This window comes from Lontra canadensis, unplaced genomic scaffold (genome assembly GCF_010015895.1).
Source record: "Lontra canadensis isolate GAN:19392208 unplaced genomic scaffold, GSC_riverotter_1.0 scaffold88, whole genome shotgun sequence".
Lineage (NCBI taxonomy): Eukaryota > Metazoa > Chordata > Mammalia > Carnivora > Mustelidae > Lontra > Lontra canadensis.
In genome coordinates, this window is record NW_022631082.1 from 1,028,083 (window position 1) to 1,048,208 (window position 20,126).

At 58.4% G+C, this 20,126-nt stretch overlaps 1 protein-coding gene across 1 annotated transcript in view; it reads right to left on the reverse strand.

The window, feature by feature from the left end:
• SH3GL1 (SH3 domain containing GRB2 like 1, endophilin A2) overlaps positions 1–19,394 on the reverse strand; it is a 29,224-nt gene extending 9,830 nt beyond the window's left edge. The window contains exon 1 of the mRNA XM_032883597.1: positions 19,163–19,394. Coding sequence (XP_032739488.1) covers positions 19,163–19,207 — 45 coding nt within the window. The 5' untranslated portion in view covers positions 19,208–19,394. The remainder of the gene's footprint in view (positions 1–19,162) is intronic.
• Positions 19,395–20,126: the final 732 nt, after the last annotated feature.

The window sequence follows — 20,126 nt, forward strand, 5'->3', positions numbered from 1 at the left end:
AGACATAGCCCTGCACGCGGCATGTCGGGGCTTCCCGGGGACGCCCGCTCTGGTGCCGAAGGACTGCGGCCTCTGAAAGCCCGGGCGTTCTCTCAGCAGAAGGCAGCGGTGGCCTCGGTGCTGGCGCAGAAGCAGAAGCCAGAGGTCCCCCAGACTATAGGGCCATGCCAGCTGCTGGTTTCCCTGCCAGAGCGGGGCTGCTGTCATCTGGGGACAGAGCCAGCAAAGCTGGAGGAGCTGGGGGAGCCGGGCAGAAGGGCCTAGGTCAGACCAGGCTTCTGAAGGCTGAAACCCCCGGGGTCTTCTGCTACCCATAGGTCCGGTCCTTGATGTCGCGTCCCAGGCTGGCTTGAGCCTCCCACAACCCGGCACAAATGCAGCTCGGGACAGCTTGGCTCTCAGCTCCTGGAGATGAAGGATGGGACACTGGGCTGGCACGGGGAGAGAAACGCTGTGCTGCCTGGAAGGCGATGAGCTGAACAGCCCATGAGGTTCCAACGGCCGCTGCCCTGCCTGGCACACGCTGTCCGAATGCCAGCGGGGACCCTCAAGTAAGAAAACGCCTCCAGGTCACCTGTCTGGCTTCACCCCAAAGTCTGAGCTGGCCACTGACCACTGGGAGCAGGAACTGACCACTGGGAAGAAGTGACTTCAGGAGGAGGTGGCGAGGCAGACAGGGGACCATCACCCAGTGACTGTCACGGCGGAGTGAGGAGCCAGATGACGAGGCTCCATGTGCTGCTGTCCCAGAGTCGGAACACAGCGGAGGGACGCAGTGGAGGCCCGATATGGAGGCCTTGACCTCTGCTTCTGTAGTGCCGGTCTGAGTCCCGGTGGGGACAAGTTCCCACTGGGCAGACACCAGGACAGCTGCCCAGCTCGCCCCTCCCCGCTCCAGGCTAAGAAGTTTCTTCACGGACTCTGCTAGAGCCCGGTCTATCCACCCGCTCTGCACCGTCACACTCTTTGCCCGTGAGGCCTACTGAACCCAGGGATCTGTGGCAAGGGCCGCGTGGGCCTCTGCAGCACCCCCACGCGCCTGGACCAGGCCTGCTCCGACCCTGGCTCAGACTCTCCTCGGTCCTCCCCAGGACCCCGGGTCGCCTCTCCCCAAGTCTCCCTCCCTGGGCCTTGTTCCCGCCTCCTGACCAGAACCCTCCACGCGTCACGTCGGGGCCTGCCACCCTCTCAGGGCTCCCACCCTGTTTGCACTGCGGCCCCCAGGACTGCTCCCTTGTCCGCCACCGCGGCCTAGTCCCTGCGTGGAGTAGGCGGCCTCGGCTCTGGTGCAACTTCCTGCGAGAGTCCCCCAGGCCTTCCAGAGCACCTCGCATCCCAACTCATCAAGCCAAGCAAGCCTTGGGTCCCACATTTATCTCCGGCTGACAGCCAGCTCCAGGGGTGCGGGGACCCCGTGTGTCTTGTTTTCTGACCCAACCCGGCCCGCTGCACAGGTCTGTGGGACACCATCTGACTGGCTGGCTCAAGGCCCACCGAAGGGCAGACTCTCGCTGGCCCCTCTCCCCACCTGCAAAGGGCCGGCTCGAGAGGCGGCCTCTCCTCCCGCCTCCAGGTGTGGCTAACGGACAGAGGTGCAGGGTCCCCCAAAGGCGGGGAGAAATCTGAGGGCCCGAGGCTGCGGAGGAACAGTGAGGGGCAGAGCAGACACACGCAGTTGTGAGGTGCCATTTCTTGTTGCTTGGGTCCCTGTTCCCGTAAGTGATGGAGCCGGCCTCAGCCCTCTCAGTTTGAGGGGAGCGCCTTGCTCCTCCCCACGGGGTGACTCAGCAGTCCCAGGAGATGGGGTAACAAGGAACTCCTGCCCTGCCCCAGCTCCACGTGGAGGGTGCGGGAGAGGGCAGGCTGGCCGGCACTGGCCGCAGGCAGGGATTTCCCCTCGAGGTCCATCTGGCCAGGAGCCAGGGGCTGAGCACCCCCACCCCACCACGCACTATGGGGGAGCAGTGGCCTAAGGTCCTGGGCAGGGCTCCTCCGGGGACCCTCCCAGTTTCCTTGTCTATGAAATGGAGTGTTGGCCCAAGTCCAACCATAAAGATCAGCAATCCTGGGATTTCTAGGAAGATGCCAAGTTTCCCCAAAAGGAAGCAGAAGCCATTCAACAGAACTGGTCTCTGCGTTCATCCATGGTTCCCCAGTTCCCTGGTTGATCTCAAAGAATCTGGGGGAGGAAGTGGACCCCGCTGGGCACCAAGGGGAGCCAGCAGAGCAGGAGCTCAGGAGGGGTCAGGCAGCACCGATGACCTTCTGTGGTCTTGATGCCTTGTTGGCCCTTCTGTCATCCTGGAGACCCCAAGAGGAAGGGACAGAGGCATCCAAGACCTCCAGCAACCATCTGGCCCAGCTGTGGCCTCTGGGTCGGTATCTTTACCTTATAAATGGGACAACCGGGCCCCAAGATATGCCTTGCCCAGGGCCAGGCGGCGTAGCGTGCGTGTGTCCACGGCAGGCAGGAGTCCCAGGAGCGTTAAGTCCAGCCCAACTCCAGAGGCTGGTCCTGCACTCCTCGCCTTGTTCCTCGTTTTCAGAGGCCAGCCGGGCGTCAGGGTGCTGGGAGACGAGCGGCTGATTAATAAGGAGCACGGGTCTGCTGGAGACTGAGGCCGGCACTCAGGCAGGGCTGCAAACCGCAGCCCTCCCACCAGCAAGTGTGGAGCCGCGTCTCAGGCCCTGTAAGCAGGTCGGGAGGACCTTACTTGCTCCTGGACGCCAGAGCAAGGCCCCGAGTTCAGAGCCGTCCAGGACTACTCTGAGATAACTGTGCTGGCCCTGATGCCAGACACCTGAAGGTGAGGGCCGGCTTTGGCCTGAGCCTTCTGGAACTCCACACAATACCGACGGCTCAGGGCTAACAGGAGACCAAAGCTCCTGGAACACTACAGGGCCCTGTGCAACGCCAAGAGCGCACTGGAGCCATTCGGGGCTCCACCACTCTCCCTCACATAGACCCTGGCCCAGGGCATGCTACTGCTCACCTAGGAGTCGGGCGGGACTTTTCTCTCACCTTCCCGCTGACTGAGGCTCAGCCCAGAACACACCCTGGGAAAGTGTGGAATCTGGGCAGCACCAGACTTGGCAGGGGTTGGGGGAGGGCGGGCGCGTGGCTCAGGCTGTGAGCTCATTCTGCCTCCTCCCAGGGCGGGTGGAAGGAATGAGGCCTGCAGACCAGGGGACTCTGAACTGGGCCCGATCCCAGCTGGCGCCCCGGCTACACAGATGGTTTTTACCAACAACTGAGATGCTAGCAATTGCTCAAGGAACAGATCACGCCTGGGACTCGTGGTCGGGCTAAAACGCCTGGGTATATATGTTGACCTCCTGGGTTCTGTCTTCTCATCGTGGGGATGAGGCAGGACGACTGCAGGTCACACAACTGGGGCAGTCAACTTCAGATGAAAACTTATAAAAAGAAACACCCAAGCCACAAACAAATGTAATATAGCCCCAGGCCCGCCCGGCTTCACATCAGTGAGCGTGTGCTGAGCGGCGGCTGCCAGCGGCCAGGCCACGGTCAGGGCGGCAGAGCATGAGGGGGTCTGCACACGCACAGAGACGACAAGGGTGGTCCGCAAACTCATCTGGTGGCGATGGCAGAGCTGACAGAAGAGGAGCCATTCAGGAAGAGACCAGAGACGCAGCTTGGAAATCCTGCCTGGCCTCCGGAAGGCACCGACAGCATGTCCAGATCCAACACTGTGAGCACAGCCCACCACCCAAGAGGCTGGGCGCCCAGGCCAGAGCCTCAAGGAGGGGCACGTGTACCCCAAACAGGACAAGCTAAGGCGATTCCCTGATCGACCTAAAAGCCCAGGGCCCCTGCCTCTTGCAACACAGATGCCTTCTCTCTGGTCTCTAAGACCCCTTCCATTTCTAAAGTCCTAACTTATGAGAAGCTGCCTCTTCCAGGAAGCCCTCCTGATTCTCCATCACCTGCCTCCTTACCCAGACGGGAGTGCTGTGGCCAGTGGTTACCTCTCCCATCACATTACCGGGACCTCCTCTCTCAAGTCCCTGTCCCCTTCAGACCTCACCTGGGATCAGCTCACCCGGGCTGTGTTTTCTGTTCTGTGAAGTCACCCGCCTCACTCCCACTGGACTGTGCCCTTGAAGTGGGCAGCCCCATCACCGACAGGAAGCACTTTGATCTGACCTCATACACCACTCCATGGCGGCAAGGCTCTGGGATGGCAGTGGGCTCAGGAGCTGACTGGATGGTAGCACGCCTCTGGATCCCCAACGTCCCTCCGTTGCCCGCAGGTGGGAAATTCGGGTTAGGCTGGCAATCTGGCTGGAGGCTGCCAGTCCAACTCCCTGCTCTCCACCCAAGGTCTGCCCACAGCAGGCTCCTGCACCAGAGAGCCAAGGGTTGATGAAAGTTGCGAAGAAAAACAAAATCTGGGTGCTTGAGTGGCTCAGTTGGTTAAGCCACGGCCTTTGGCCCAGGTCATGATCTCAGGGTCCTGAAATCAAGCCCCACATCGGGCTCCCTGCTCAGCGGGCAGCCTGCTTCCCCCTCTGCCCCCCACTCGTGCTCTCTCACCACGTGCTCTGTCTCCCTCTCGCTCTCAAATAGGAAAGGAAAGGAAAGGAAAAAAAAGAAAACCCAAATCTGGACCACTCAGGCCCAGACTGCTTCGTATTCAGAGGACCCCCCCTTCCTGGAGAGGCATGACTTCTCAGTGACAGGAACGCCTGTGAAAGCAACAAGTCTGTGGTTTGGGAGGACAGGACGCCGGAGAGGAAGGCTGACAGCAAACAGCCTCTGAACAGAAACACGCCAGACTGGAGCGGGGAGCTGGGGCGGTGCACACTCAGGGCGCCGGGCATCACCGGGCAGGCAGGGCTCCGACGCGGAGCTCCCGGCCACAGCTCCAGCCAGAAGCGCCGAGAGGGTGCCAAGGATCGTGCCGTCACCTGGCGCTACTGCTCGCCGGTCCCACCAGGGCGGTGACAGCAGGCCTGGCTGACAGGTGACTCACGGCCACCAAGACCAGTTTCTTCAGGTGTGGCTACATACGCTCCTGGGCAGGCGCGGACCCCGGGACAGCACATGGCGAGCAGCAGCCCTGCTGTGGGTCAATGACCGGCGCTGTGAGTGGGGCCAGGTGCTAAGTGCCAACGTTCTGTCACCCTACCTGGCCATTGTTCCCCTGCCCCCCTCCAGTGACACCTGCCTAGGTTGGCTGCAGAGCTAGTCTTGGAAAGCCAGAGCTGCAAGGAGTCTAGTCTCAGAGTCACTGTCCAGCGCCTCCACACAGATGAGGACACCAACAGGGCTGAGAAGGAAGGAGCCGCCAGGGTCAGGCAGGTAGTTCCCGGTGGGCATGGGGACAAACTGCCCCATCCCTCCAGCTGCCACCCTCCCTTTAGTGACCAGAGCAGGTGGGCCTGTCCTTCCTCGGGATACGTGGTCAGGCGCATGCGCGCACGCACACACACACACACACACACACACACACAGCCATCAGCGCTCATGCCCCAGCACTGGGGGAGCACCCAGGACTTGGAGGTTCTCAGGGACCCTGCCGCAGGCCACCGATGCACCAGTGCAGTTCCCAGGGGCCCTCTCTCCTCCCTCAGGGTTGATCTTCATTCCAGCAAGGCCACTTGGGACAGCTGGTCCCACCTCCCCGCTCCAGGGCGCCCCGTCAGCCAGCACTGCAGTTATCATGAGGAGCCGGGCGGGCAGTGCGGGCCTGGATCCCGGCAGGTGCTTGGGTAACCAATATCCACTGAGATAGTAAATAGATGCACGTTGGCGCGCGCACCCTGCCCTCCGGGAGCCGCTGGGCGGGCGCTCTCAGCAGAAACACGCACCGCCTCTGCCTATCAGCCACGACTGTTTGCAGGAACGCGGACTCTGCTGAGCCTCTGTTTCTTCAGCTGTAGGGTGGGAGGTGGTGACGATGTGCTGCGGGGCTCGGGTTTGTGAATGTGCTTTAAAACCCACAGACCGGGGGCGCCTGGGGGGCTCAGTCGTTAAGCGTCTGCTTTCAGCTCAGGTCATGATCCCAGGGTCCTGGGATTGAGTCCTGTGTGGGGCTCCCTGCTCAGCGGGGAGCCTGCTTCCCCCTCTCCTGCTGCCCCTCCTCCCTGCTCGTGCGCATGCACACCCTTGCTCTCTCTCTCTCTCTCTCTCAGATTTTATTTATTTATTTGACAGAGAAGAAGCAGAGAGAGTGGCAGAGAGAGAAGCAGCAGCAGATTCCCAGCTGAGCCCGGAGCCAGATGCAGGACTCTATCCCAGGACTCTGGGATCATGACCTGAACCAAAGGCAGACACTTAACCAATGGAGCCACCCAGGCACCTCCACTCCTCAAACGAATAAATAAAATCTTAAAAAAAAAAAAAGCCAAAACAACCCACAGACTATAGGTGCACGCCCACTGGTCACCGCAGGACAGGCCAGGTGAGGAAAGGCGGCCAGAGGGCTGTGTGCAGGCAGCTGGGGCAGCGTTCCGTGGCTCGGGCAAGGTCCAGAAACAGGATCCACCATGTGGCCCATACAATGGGGTGAAAGGCTTCCCGGAGAGCCCTCCTGAGGGACCCGTGGTCCCACACACGCATGACCACACAGAGCCAGGCAGGGATAAAAACTGCGCCCACAGCGGGCCAATCTGCTAGCTCTTCTTCTGCAGTAGAAACTCCAAGGGATCAGTAACGGGACCTCGACTCCAGAAAGCTCACGGCGCAAGAATGTCTGTTGACAGGCGGCTGCGATACACAATTCTTTGAGAGCGAGAGTGAGCGAGCGAGTGAGAGAGAGCCCGTGCAGTAGCTGGGGGATGGGGGGGGAGCGGGAGAGGGAGAAGCAGACTCCCTGCTGAGCAGGGAGCTCCACACAGGACTCCATCCCAGGACCCGGGATCATGACCTGAGCCAAAGGCAGACGCTTAATGCCTGAGCCCCCAGGCATCCCTAGTTGCGCACACGCGCTCCTGCTCTGCGAATGAGAGCTCACCCCCACAATTTGGGAATGGAGGCGCTTGCTGCATTTGCCAAGACGACTCTGCTGCTTCGACTCACGGGACCCCTCAGCAATGCTTTTCTGTATTTTGCGGGAGAAAAGGATCCCGGCCTCCCAACCTAGTGGCCTTCCTGTTCTGTTGTCACCCCATGATACATGTCTGGTGTGGCTGCTTCTTAAGCTAGGAGCCGTAAGCTCACTCAAATCCCTCCCCACCTTCTGATGCTGATCTAGCAGCCAGGGCCGCCTCGCAGCACCCAGGGCCACCTCGCAGCACCCAGGGCTGCCTCCACTTCCCGGGAAGGACAGACCCCACTGACACACGGTGTCTGGGCTCCTGGATGAGGGCGGGAAGATTGCAACAAGGCAAGCCAGCAGCCCTGAGGCTCCAGCACTCGTTCTAGCCGCCCATCTAGAAAGCCCTGTGTGCTCCTTTGCTTTCTTCCTCCCACGTCCAAATGCAAAGCCAGAATCCAGGGTCATCACCTCGGGAATCATCCCTGGTTTCTCTCTGCCAGCACTGGTCATAGGACCCTGTGTTACTGTATCAGCTCTGTTCCAATCACTGAGTCACCATTCGTGTTTGGGACACTCTCCTGCCCGGAGCTGATCTGCTCTGTCAGGATGGAGATGAAGATTTGGGGTTGAAGTCAGAAGGCCAGATTTCCCCCTTTTGAAAAGGTTGCCCTATTCATTCAACAATTCATTATATATGCCAAGTATAGTAGGGGAAAAGGATTAATAAAACCACAGACAAAAAAGATTAATAGAAGGGACTCACAGGGAGAAGCCACTTCCTCCTTGTGGGGAGAGAACCAGGGACGGATCACAAAGGACACGACCCTGAACTTGGCTTTGAAGGATAAACTGATGCAGAAAGGAGAACAGGATATGATGTGAAGAAAGGCACAGACAAGGGGACACGGAATCTGAACCCATGCTGAGGACAGAGGAGCTGAGGGCTGACATAGAAACAAATGCCCTCGAGGGGTCCTGAAGTGTCCCTCTTAGAGACGGGGTGGTCTGGTCATTAAGCAAAGAATACCTAGTGTGAGCTCCAGGCTCTACGATGCGAAGAAAGGGGCCCTTGGACTCTGCCAACTTCCTTCCACACAGTCAGCAGGAGCCGGTGACCCTCCTGCAGTGTTTCCTGCGAGGTGCCGCCCTGAGGGCAGACGTGCCAACAGTGTTTTTGGCATAAAACCTGAACACAGTGCTGGTTTTCAGATTCGTGTTAAACAATGGTGGCGGAAGACTTCCCATCAGTCAGCTTTTAAGTCACCAAGGTGGGATCCAGGAGCCAGGGAGTGCCTTCCGCAGAGCTCCGAGTCCCTCTACAGAGCGCTTTGGCTGAAGACGGCTGTTGAGGGGGGGGCCTGCTCTCAGCACGGTGACCCAGAAGTCGACTCGGCCAAGTGAACCGGTCCTATTTTCTGGCTGACTGTGGCCGTCAAGTTGGAGGCAAGAGCTAAGGGAGGATCAAACACAGGAGCGCGTGCACAGGCACCCACCCTTGAAGAGGAGCTGAAAACCTTTATCAGGACGAGGCTTTCAGACAGTGCAGACCTAGGGCTGCAGTAGCAAATCACTACAACTCAGTGACAAACAGCACAAAACGCTGAGCGAGCGGACACTAAAATGATACAACCACAAATCTTAAAGAGGTGAGAAGTCCGACATGGATCTCACCGGGCCAAGTCCAAGGCATTGGCAGGGCTGCATTCCCGTCTAGGGGCGCTGGGGGTCTTGGCGCCTCTCCTGGCTTCTAGAGCGGCCCCCAGCCCTTGGCTGTGGCCCGTCCTGTCCTCAAAGGCAGCCAAGCAGACCTGCCACACTCCCTTTTCCCCGACCCTCTCCCTCTCACCACAGAGGTGACAGGAACCTGGCTGGAAGTGCCCTGATCCCTAGACGGGGCCCGCTGGGTCAGTTCCGAGTGATCTCTGCACCTCCAGGTCCATACCCTGGCTCCCTTCATCAAGCCCCCACGCCAAGGCAGCACACGAACAGGTTCCATGGAGCGGGTCGAGGCCCCTTGCCCGCCCCAGGAACCGCGGGAGGGCCTTGCCACCCGTCCATAGCACTCCTGTTCTAGAAAATCGCCGCAAACACTGAGCTGTTGAACATGAACCCACTGCTCCTAGGGGAAACAATGGGGTTAGGTTCTTTTAAGCCTCTGGCCACAGCCGATCAATACATAACCTTGTTGTCACGTGCATTTGTTTCAAGACACCGTATTGAACACACGCTGTTGACTCATCTACACTGAACTTGGCCAACAGCGCCATAACCCCCTCGTGTACGAGGTTCATCAGACACACAGGTTTCCTCCGTGCGGAACAACATGGTCTTCTTGTACTTGGGAATGCGAGCCGGCCCTGCAGCTCTGGGCTTGGGGCCGTTTCAGGCAGCAAAGTCACTCACAAAAATGCAAAAGAATGTGGCACTTAACAATACCACAAGGACCCTGGTTAACAGTCTGAGCTGAAACACAAACGCAGAGCCACTCTGTTCCCCTCCAGCTGGGAGAGCAAGCACACGGGGAGACAGAATTGTTCGCGCCTCAGCACACGTTTGCAAGGACCGCTAAGTGCCCCAAGCGCTGACTTGGGGGCCACGAAGAAATCCCAGCGGCCGGGGAGCATGCACACGCAGCATCTCCCCCCAGGGAGCCTCGACTGTATATGTCGGCGCGAGTGGCCCTCCGCGACAAAGCCGGGTGCCAGGTGCTTTCTGCACACTCGGCCTCCCCGCGGAGAGCAGGACTGAAAACCAAGCTACTGAGGAGCTGACAGGCTGATGCACAAATGAATCCTGGGAGGAGGACACGGGGCAGAGAGAGGGCTCTGGGAGCCGGCTGCGGCTGCAGGCCTCCCTGCTTTATCCGAGGTTCGTGTCCCTCCCAGGCAACCCCCAGCGAACCCCAGGCCGGGGAGCCTCCGCCTCGCCCACTCGGTGTCCTGGCCGGGGCCCCAGGGCGGTACCGCAGAGCACACTGGAAATATCACCCTTATGAGTGTTCAGACACGTGACTCCCATCAGCTTTGGGCCCAGGACTTCAGGTCATGCAAACTGACGATTTTTTTCCAAGCTGCTTCCACAGAAAACCTATACGGTTAGATTAAATGAGGTCTAAGTCTGGAAAACCTGTCAGACACATGCCCGAGGGGACACCTGCGAGAGCGCTCACTGCCACACAGTTTGAAAGAGCAAAGACACGGGAACATCATAAATGCCCACTGGCAGGGGACGGTGCGGTCACGCCAGGGAAGGCCATCCAGCGGAGCGCTGAAGCCGGAGCTAGCTGCGTCAAGGCGGCGAGCAGCTCACGACAGTCACGTGACACCCCCGGCGGAGGGCGGGCCGGAAGACAGCGTGCGCACCTCCTGGTGCGAACTCCCCGGCGGTAAAGGCGTCAATGAGGGAGGGGCTTTACCTGGGACGCACTGGTTTTAGTGACGCTCTTGTGGACGCGTGGCTACTGTGGTGGCCCTTTTTTGTATCTTTTTCTGTGTCAGAACCACTTCGTGACATAGCAACAGCAGCAGGGATGCAGTGCGACCGTACGTAGACACACATGACATCAGCTGGGTAACAGGTATCAGCAAATGATTATCAACAACACACCGAGGGGTCAATGTACCCAGATTAACGGTTATGACGTAAGGATGTGATTAACGATAAGGAATGCTAATACCAGCAGCCACCGCCCTACCAAGGTGCCTGAGAAGCAACGTACCCTTGAAGGCACCCCAGGCACCCCAGCGCTGACTGGCTCCGGGCCTGCTGAGAGCGCCGGGAGCTACCCCAGTGACCTCTGCAAGGTCGACCCTGCGGCTCTGCTGGAGAGCCTAGCGGACTCCTGGACTCCAGAAGCACGACGGAGACAACTGAGCAGAAGGGCCTTCTCCCCCGCCTCCTGAATGAGCACACTTCCCTCCTGCGTCTGCCGCCCGACTCCCAAGCCCGCTCGTCCTGAGGTGGTAGACAGGCTCCACTCAACAGAAGGGCCCCCCAACCCCTGCGCTGAAGCTGTGCTGGGGGCAGAGCAGGGGACCCGCTATGGGAAGCGCAGGCCGGGACAGAGGGCACTCAGGGGCCCCGAGACAAACAGCTCAGATTCCTCCCCGGTGAAGATGTCCTATGCCAAAGCTGGGGGACAAAGCCATCTGGATTCTGGGGTCCAGGACCTCCTCACAGCCCAGCTCAGCATGGGGCATCCCTTGCACGCGTTTCAGGGCCCTGACACACACACCCACTTGGCGGTCAGTGGGGAGCTGCAGCGGCTCTTAGGTTCCACGAAGATGGGGGAAATGCTGTGTTGTGCAGGCCCGAAAGCAGCAGGAGACTAGCCACAGCGAGGGTTCTCACTCTCAGGAGCTAAAGGTCAACCCTAGACCAGCCGGGTTAGATTCAGAGATGAAGAGATCCCATCCCCACTCCCTCAGCTGCCCTCCTGTGAACCACACAGGCTGGCCTTGAAGGGCCGGCGCTGGGTGTCCATTTCTAGACAGTCATGGCTCTGATGGGTCAAGGCCTTCAGGCTGACGGATGCCTGCCCGTCTGCCCCTCGGCCCCCAGACAGCCGTGGGGCCTCGTCCTGGGAAGGTGAGTGGCAGGGGCCAGAGGGAGACTTGGGGGCAAAAAGGAGCAGGAAGTTTCCAGTTTCCTTCCCACGGGGCTTCCTAAGAATGTGGATTGCTGCTCAGTCCTGGGGCTGAGACCCTGAATGACAGAAAGTTCATCATCCGGCTGCTGCACTTTAGAAAAACCAGGGCTGGGTAGAGGGGTGCTAGTGAACAAGATGTGAATTATGGGACCCAGTGAAGGCTGGGGACTCCCCCGAGAGTACCGACAGAACCAGACACTTACTCTCATGCCGATCCAAAGCCACGGGAACAATCTCTTAGTTTTGATTTTTTATTTTTAAACCAGCTGGACCTGTTCCTGATGGAGGGCTGTTAGCCACTCCCAGGGACATGGCGGGAGGCCACTGTCACTGGACTGCCCCACTCCCACCATTTCTGACAACTTGGTCAGCAAGCGATGGCCCAGGGGGCCCTGGGCCTGTCACAAGTCACCAGGCAGCCGTGCTCCATCAGGAGCTCAGGTCTGATGAGCAGAAAAGCACACTCTGGTGTACGGAAGTATCTGGCACACGGCATGTGGGCGGGAGAGCAGTCAGCTGCTCAGCTCACGGAGAACCCTTTCCAGTGGGCGGCCCCGGGCGAGGGCAAGGATAAAGGGAGACACAAACAGGGCTTTACAGGACACACAGGAAGTGGACAGAGAGACCCGGTTGGGATGCGGAAGGTGAGGCTCAAGGAACAAGGCAGGGCAAGGCGGCCCGGCCGGACGGCAGACCGGTCAGACCGGAGTGGGCCACCGTGAAGGGAAGAGGTGGGATTTAAAACTGGGACCGGGCGGGGCTCCAGGAGATCCTGAATGCTAGGTCAGTGGGGGATGTTCCCACTTCCCGCCTGTCCCGGGCTCAGCTTCCTCCGGGCGTGCTGACACTACACCTCTGGCATCTGCACCGGCGGCCCATGACGCAACCATTTGCTCACTAATGTGCAAACATCCGTCTGTCCATCTACCCATCCAATACTTACTGAGTGCCCAGGACCGGCCAGGGACTGGGCTCAATGGGGCACAAAGCAGTGGCAGAACCACAAGGGCCTTGCCCACAAAAACTTAGGATCCAATGACAAAGATGCCAATCTTGGTCCTCGAATGGGAAGGCAGCCATGTAGGAATCGGAGAGATGGGAAGACAGGGGCTCTGAGTGGCTGGGGGCTGGGGAGACGCCGTGCAGAGGCTGAAGGGACACGTGGAAGGTGAACTGAGGTTCACCTACCAAAGGCCAGTAGGGCTGCCGAGCCTGTGAGAAGAGCCTGCGCCCTCTGTGACACTCGGTGGACCCCTCGCATGGTTGGGCTAGGACGACACTCCCCACGACTGCGAGCCCTGCTAGGACAGGGGCCACTGGGCGGATGGTCTCGGGCACGGGGTGAGAGGCCACTGGTGGGCACCACTGGCGGCGCCTGATTCCCAGGTGTGGACTCTGGGCAGCTGCGCAGTGACCGATGCTGAGTCAGGGCCTTTGGAGGAAATCACACTTCAATTTTCCTGCTGTGGTTGGGAGTCTCTACATGACCCTGCTCTCTGGGCCCAGTCAGCAGGTTTTTTTCTAGGAGCTGAGCGGAAAAGGAAGATGGAGCTGTCCTCTGGGATCCTGGGTTCGTGGAACCCTGGTGACTGCCTAACAGGAAACGAGCGGAAATGTACCCGAACTGCGCTCAGTGGAAGCAGCTGCCACGCTCAGTCCTGGGAGCGCTGGGGAGGGGCGGTGGACAGGGACCAGGCAGGGAGGAAGGGCAGGGGGAAGGGGGAGGAGAGGGGGAAGGGGGGAGGGGAGAGAGGAGAGAGCAAAGAGGAGCGAAGACAGAAACCAGCTGCTGCGCGTCTGACACACCCCTCCAATCAGCTTGCCAGGGACAGCTTTGAAAAAGAACCCAAAAAAGCCACCCCTGACACCTCTCCAGGCAGGAAAAGCCATCGGGGTTGGAGTACAAAGGTAAAGACGCCTCAGGGGGCCTGCAGAGCTCCTAACCCCCCGGGTAGAGAAGGACTGTTGCTGGAAAGCTTCAGCATCAAACCATCCTACAGCTTACACATCTCACCGCCACCCCCTACCCCCGCCGCCACCCTGCCTTGGAAATCAGGAACAGAAGACTACTAGACTTTCCTCCAGCCCCCCGCCCCCCACCCCCAGCAACTTGCCACAGTGCCAAAATGTGCAGCACACTTGCCTCTAAAACCCTGTGGAGGAAGCTGGCCACAGGACCCCTATTAAAAACTAAGGTTCCCCAGATTGGATCAGTTTCAAAATACTGGCAACAACGGAAGAGGAGGAGAAAGGCTGAGATGGGCCAGGGCAGAACTGGCCTATGTCCTTGGGTCAAAGGCCGTGGGACGCACACGCCAGAGGCAAAGGGCAGGCCTGAGTAGGCTGGGATACAGTGCCAAGTGTTTCCTCTGAGGAAAAAAGAGAGCAGATCGACACCTGAGGGGCCAACCAGTGAGCTCAGGCCCGCACACATACTAAGGTTCAGGGGGCTTCGCAAAGGGAAGGCTGGGGGGGGGCTGTGTGCAGGGAGGAACAGCACTGCATGCCCGGTTCACTCGCTAAGTTCTGGGGTCTCAGGAATGTGGCAGCCCCCAATGTCTGAACTGAACAGGGAGACACTACGAAATCCCTAACCTCGCAGGCCATCATTCAGTGGCACACGGACTATAATTAAGTACCCTGTGGGCTCTGCCCTCTCGCTGAGCCAGATAAGCAGGGAGAAGTGCACCCAGGCGGGCTAACAGGTCTTTAATAAACACAGGGTTCTGAGTCAGAGGGGAACTTGCCACCTCACGTTTGGCAGACACGGAAGCCGAATCAGAGCAGGGTGCCCTCCTGGTCCTGGTTCGTTAAGAAGAATACGCAGGATTCTGCTTGGCTACAGAGCGCCTCCAAGACTGTGAACGGCGGGTCCTGGGAAGGCGGTCGGGCAAACCCAGTTTTACCGACAGGCCTGGGAAGTGGTGGGATTCAAGGAGGTCCCGGGGTCCCCTGGGGGAGAGTGGTCTCACACTTGTTCTGCGGCTCCACGGTTCAGCCTAGAACAGCGGGCTGGTGACCGAAGCCGGGTGGGAAGAGCAGCCGGGCCTGGCCACCAATGGAGCAGGACGGGAGCATCTCCGTCCAGGGTCCCACAGAAACATGGCCAGTTCAAGGGTCTTCCGACAGACGGAGTCAGGAGAGTTGCTTCCGGCAAAGTCGGACTTAACCCAGCTCCCATCACACACAGATATTGCCAGCAGCCAAAGCCACTCCCAGGGCTGCTGAGTCTCCAGGAAGTCAGCCACCGCTGCTGAGCTCAAGGGCTTGGGGCAGGGACCCAATTCAGCCTGTCACTGTTGTTCTCAGCACACAGGTCCCATGCTTTTATTCCGCGCAGGTGAAGGAGGTGCAAGTTCCAGACTTTTGCATCTAAGACCATCCCATGTTTGTTACTTAAGAGGCCAAACCCTTTGCTGGGGAATCAAAAGCCTGATTCCACACAATAAGGTTTTAAAAAAGGTCAGGACAGGTAGTAACTGGGGACATTCCAAACACCAGCCACGTCCCCCAGATATTACTTACTCTAACAGGCTGAGGAACTGGGTGCCCCCACCCACCACAGGCCTCTCAGAGGAAGTCTGATCTTTCCTCCCAGGAGCAAACCCAGAGCCTAGAAAGCACCCAGTGAACTTCAAAGCCATGGGAAACGGCAGTTGTGAATTTTCCTCCTAGCTCTGATGGAACCAATCTTTTAGTTCAAACTCTTTCCCTCCGTTCAGGCAGGCAGGCAGGCAGAAAGAAAGAGAGAGAGAGAAAGAAAGAAAGTTAAGTCCAGCCAGCATTCCAGGCAGCTGCCAGATCTATCCCTAGTTACACTCTCAAATCTGGCCTGGCCACAAGAATTATCAGAAACCAGAGAACAGCTCAGGCCTGGAAATTAACATCGAATCACAGCGAGAAGTGAACTTCCTAGTTTGGATCTCACTAGCTGGGTCCCCTGACCTTCCTTATTCCCCCAGAAATACTCAGATTAAAGCATCTCCCCCAGTTCTAGATGTGCACGAGTACCAGGTGGGCAGCAGGACTGGGGCCCCAGACAGACGCCTCTTCTTTCCAGCGCTTTCCTCTACAGACTCTTTAGCAAGCTTCGGCAGCAGCCAGTTCTGAACAAGTAAAAGCTCACAGACTTCTCATGCGAGCCCGAACCGACCTTATACGAGACCTGAACGTTTGCACCAGAGGTGAGCTGGGGTGGGATTTGCCAGGATACTGCCAGATACTAACAACTGGTTTGTGACCAGTATCATCAGTGAGATCAGAAACTTTCAATGAACGTCACAGCCTCAGCTTCTGGAAACCAAGCCTCTCCATGCCCCACTCTCTCCCACAACCACCCGACTTCTTTTTCTCAATTTAGAAACAGCACTGCTACAAGCCTCTGAAATCAAGAACCTGTTTCAAAGCGTTGTTTCTCAACCTCGGTGCCACGGACATGTGGGGCCGGACAATTCTTTGCTATGGGGAAGGCTGTCCTGTGAACCATAGGATGTTTGGCAATCATCCCTAGCCTCTACCCACTCAACGCCAGTAGCGCCCTCTCCCCAAGTAGTGACAACCAAAAACCGTCTCACACATTGCCAAACGTCCCTGAAAGGGCGCACAGGGCGGGGGAAGAAGGGAAGGGTTAGTCGCCCCAGTGTACGCTTATGTCTTCTTAAAAATACCAGAGGCCAAAAGATACCCTGGGGTTCTAACCACCTGCGACCTGGTGCTGAGCTGTATGTTCACGTCCATCTGTGCATACGTGGTTATCTGTGTTCTGAAAACGAAGAAAAGCAGGCAGCTGTCATAAGAATGGCCCAGGAGAGAGTTGTTGGTGTTGTACTGGTTTTCTGTTTTTTGTTTTTGTTTTGCTGTAATTATTCTCACTTCTCACAAATCTTAGGGCAGGGTTTCTCTTCCTCAGCACTACGGCCATCTGGGCCCAGATAATTCTTGGTTGTGGGGGCTGCCCAGCGCACTACAGGGCACTGGGTGGCATCCCTAGCCTCCAGCCACTAGACACTAATAGGAACTAGGTTTGCGACAACCAAAAACGTCTCCAGATATTGCCAATGTCTCCTAGAGAGTAGAACTGGCCCTAGTTGAGAACCAGCGTCCTACAGGAAGATATAAACGGCCCCACATCATTTTGTGTAAAAAAGGGGAGTGCATTTACTCTTATGCCAGGTAAATGAGACCAGAGGCTGAAAGCAAACTGCCGGTTCATACAGGGAGGATTCAACAGACATTAACCACGGCCTCGTCCTCCTCAACAGCCAACCCTACTCTGAGGACAAGAGGATGAAGAGAGGTGCAGTGAGCACAAGAAGGAGACACACAAGGAGATGGACACGTTCGGATAAACCACAGAGATGCTGGGGGCCTGGGGGAACTATTCCGGAAGAGAGCGGAGTGCGGCCAGCATGATTCCTGAGAGCACAGCTCAGCAGAGAGTCCATCAGGAGGCCAAGACAGCCGCTCCCAGAGTAGGACGTGGCCACTGCGGCCCTTGTTTGGGGATGGGCCTCAGAATGGCGAGATCACAAATCGATGTGAACCAGCAGCGTACGCTGCACGGTGCTTTCCAGGTTCCAAGGTATTTCTCACAGACCTGGATGTAGGGCACCCTGTTTTCCCCGAGACATAAAGCTCTGGTGGCCGGCCAGAGCGGCCTAGCTAGTGCCTCTAGCAGAGTGTGCCTGCTTGGGACAGCACGGGCCTCCAGCATGGGCCTTGAGAGCTGTGGGTTGTGAGGAGAGGGCTTCTCCTGCAGGAGGGACTACATCAAGGTCATCAAGGTCCAAGACAGTAAGTACCACCCCCAGATTCTCTGGTCAAGCCCTGGGGATCTGGTGTCCATTGAGATAGGTCTAACCCAGGGCCAGGTCCCTTTAATTCTATCCTGCTGGGGCAGAGGGCTGTCCTCTCAGCAATAATCCTGGAACCCCTCTGGATTAAGTTTCTCTTCCTCCAGGGGTTGGCCATTGTCTGGGCTTTGCCCTAGATAAAACACAAGGGTGGGGTCAGGACTTTTTCCATCAAGGGCAAAAGGTACCAGCTGCGTTCCTGTGGACTCATTTCTCTTCCCTCCCCCTGAACTTCTCCAAATTGTGGGAAAAGCCCAGTCCCCCGGCAGGGCCCACACCACCCATGGGATGGCCGCCCATTCCTCCGTGGAGTCTATCCACATGCACTCCACACCTAAGCTTCTGAATCTGAGATTAAGATGCGGGAACCAGTAGGAGTCAAGGAACCAGGACTTGACGTGGATCTGAAACTCTAAGCTGAACTGCCCCCATCGCCCAGTTTTCTGGAGAGCGGACGCACATCTCGCACCAGACTCACGAGCAATGGGACATGGACGTTCCAAAAAACCTATCCTACCCCGTCACAACTAAAACCCTGTTGTCTTGGATTCAGCATTCCCCTTCTGGGCATTTACCCTGTAGGTCCGATCCCACCTGTGAGCAGAGATGGTCAGTGGCTCATCACTGTGGTGTCATTTGTAGCAAAAACCGGTTGGAAACAATCTACACATCCACCCCCAGGAAGCCAGTTGAAATTCAGCCAGTCCCAGAGAGATGACAGGAGAACCACCAACCCACTACAAAGATCAAAGAAACTCTGGGGCTATGCTCTGGAGCAGCAGCTCTGGGGTAAGGGGAGAAGGGGAGTTCCCCCAAGGACACTTGGTAGCACAGGGAGATATAGGTGATGTCCGGATGGTGGGGGGTGCTCCTGGGATGGAGGAGGTGGGGCCAGGGATGCCGCTCACCACCCCACAGTGCCAGGAGCCCCCCCCCAACAGAGAGCGATCTCAGATGGAGAGAATTCCAGCTCTAGCGTTACCTCCAAAACCATTTAAGGAAAACCCGAAGCACAAAGGGCTGTGTAGCCTATGCTACCACCGCGTGTGTGTGTTTTGTAAAGGAAAAGGTGTACCCTATCTTTGGAAAGGGATGTGAATCGTGGCTGACAGTCCTTGACGCTGGGGAGAGGGGCGGGAGGCCCGAGGCACTGGAGGCGGAAACGGACTTTTCACTCTACCATGTCCCAACTCTGTACCGGGTCCATCAAAAGGGGTTTTCGTTTGTTTGTTTTAAAGAACTACTCCAGACGCCAAATCTCCCTGCCCCTGGGCTCTCTGGCAAGAGTCCTGTGTCGACAGCCTCAGGAGCATTTCTTCCCCTGCTCTTTCCCCACTCCCCGCCCTTTTACAGGGGAGGGAGGGAGAAGGGGGCCCTGCCCCGGGTCAACCTCCGGGCGCACTCTGCGGCTCCCAGGGGTCTGCCCACCCTTCTAGGGGATACCGGAGCCCACATGGCGGGCAGGGCCTGGGCTACTTCGTGGGCACCCCCGTCCCTCCTGCGCTCTCCCCACCCAGCGGGGGACACGCGCCAACGCCGTCCCCTCGGTGCCCGCGGCCCCCTCCCGAGCCAGGGTCGGGCCTGGCCGGCTCCCCGACTCCGGGCAGCCTGGGGCCTGGGGCCCGGGGCTCGTTCCCCCCGCTTCGGCCTCCGCTCACCTGGCTCGCCTTGTAGAATTGCTTCTTCAGCCCCGCTACCGACATACTGCCTCCCGCCGTGGGGGCTCCCGCCCGGACCCAGCGAACCGGAGGGACCGAGCAAGCGACAGGCTCCCGGGCGCCGCCGATACCCCGCGCGCCTCAGCGGGCCCCGTCGGCGCCGCCTCCACCGCCCTCTCGCCAGCTCCGCGCCCGTCCCGGCGCCGCCTCAGCCCCTCGCGCGCCCGCGCGGCCAGGATATTACATGGCAACCGCACACTTCCGGTGCCGGCCTGCGCGCGCCCCCACGGCCCCGACTGCGCACGCGCGCCCCCTGCCGGCCAGGGAACGCATACGCATGTCGTCGTCCCTGCGGCGGCGGCCTCCGCCAGCGAGCCGACAGGAGCGAGCCTAGAGAGACCACGGAGATTACAGCGACCCCTGGAGGCCCCGGAGGTAGTCCTAACGTTTTAGGAAAGGCGCTTAAATCCTGGAGAGGTTGGGAGGCCGAGTTTACAAGTCTCAATATACCTGTTTGTTAATCTCAGCTAACCCAATTCTCTGGGCGTTTAGTCCCTCCCGCACACACTGCCTTCAACCCTGCCACGGGCTCATCCATACAGCTGCCCAACTCAGACATCAGGGTGTCACTTCTACTTCCTTTCCATCCCCTTATCCTCCCTGCCTTGTCTAGACAATCCCATTGGCCTCCTCTCTGTATGCCTGTTCGGAGGTTCCCCCTCCAGTTTCCCCTAAAAATAGAAAGATGCTCTATAACACAATTCATATCACGTTATTCTACTGTCCTCAGAATACACTCACAGGGGGGCGCCTGGATGGCTCAGTTGTTAAGCGTCTGCCTTCAACTCAGGTCAAGATCCCAGGGTCCTGGGATCCAGCCAGGCATCCGGCTCCCTGCTCCACAGAAGCCTGTTTCTCCCTCTCCCACTCCCCCTCCTTCTGTTCCCTCTCTCGCTGTCTCTCT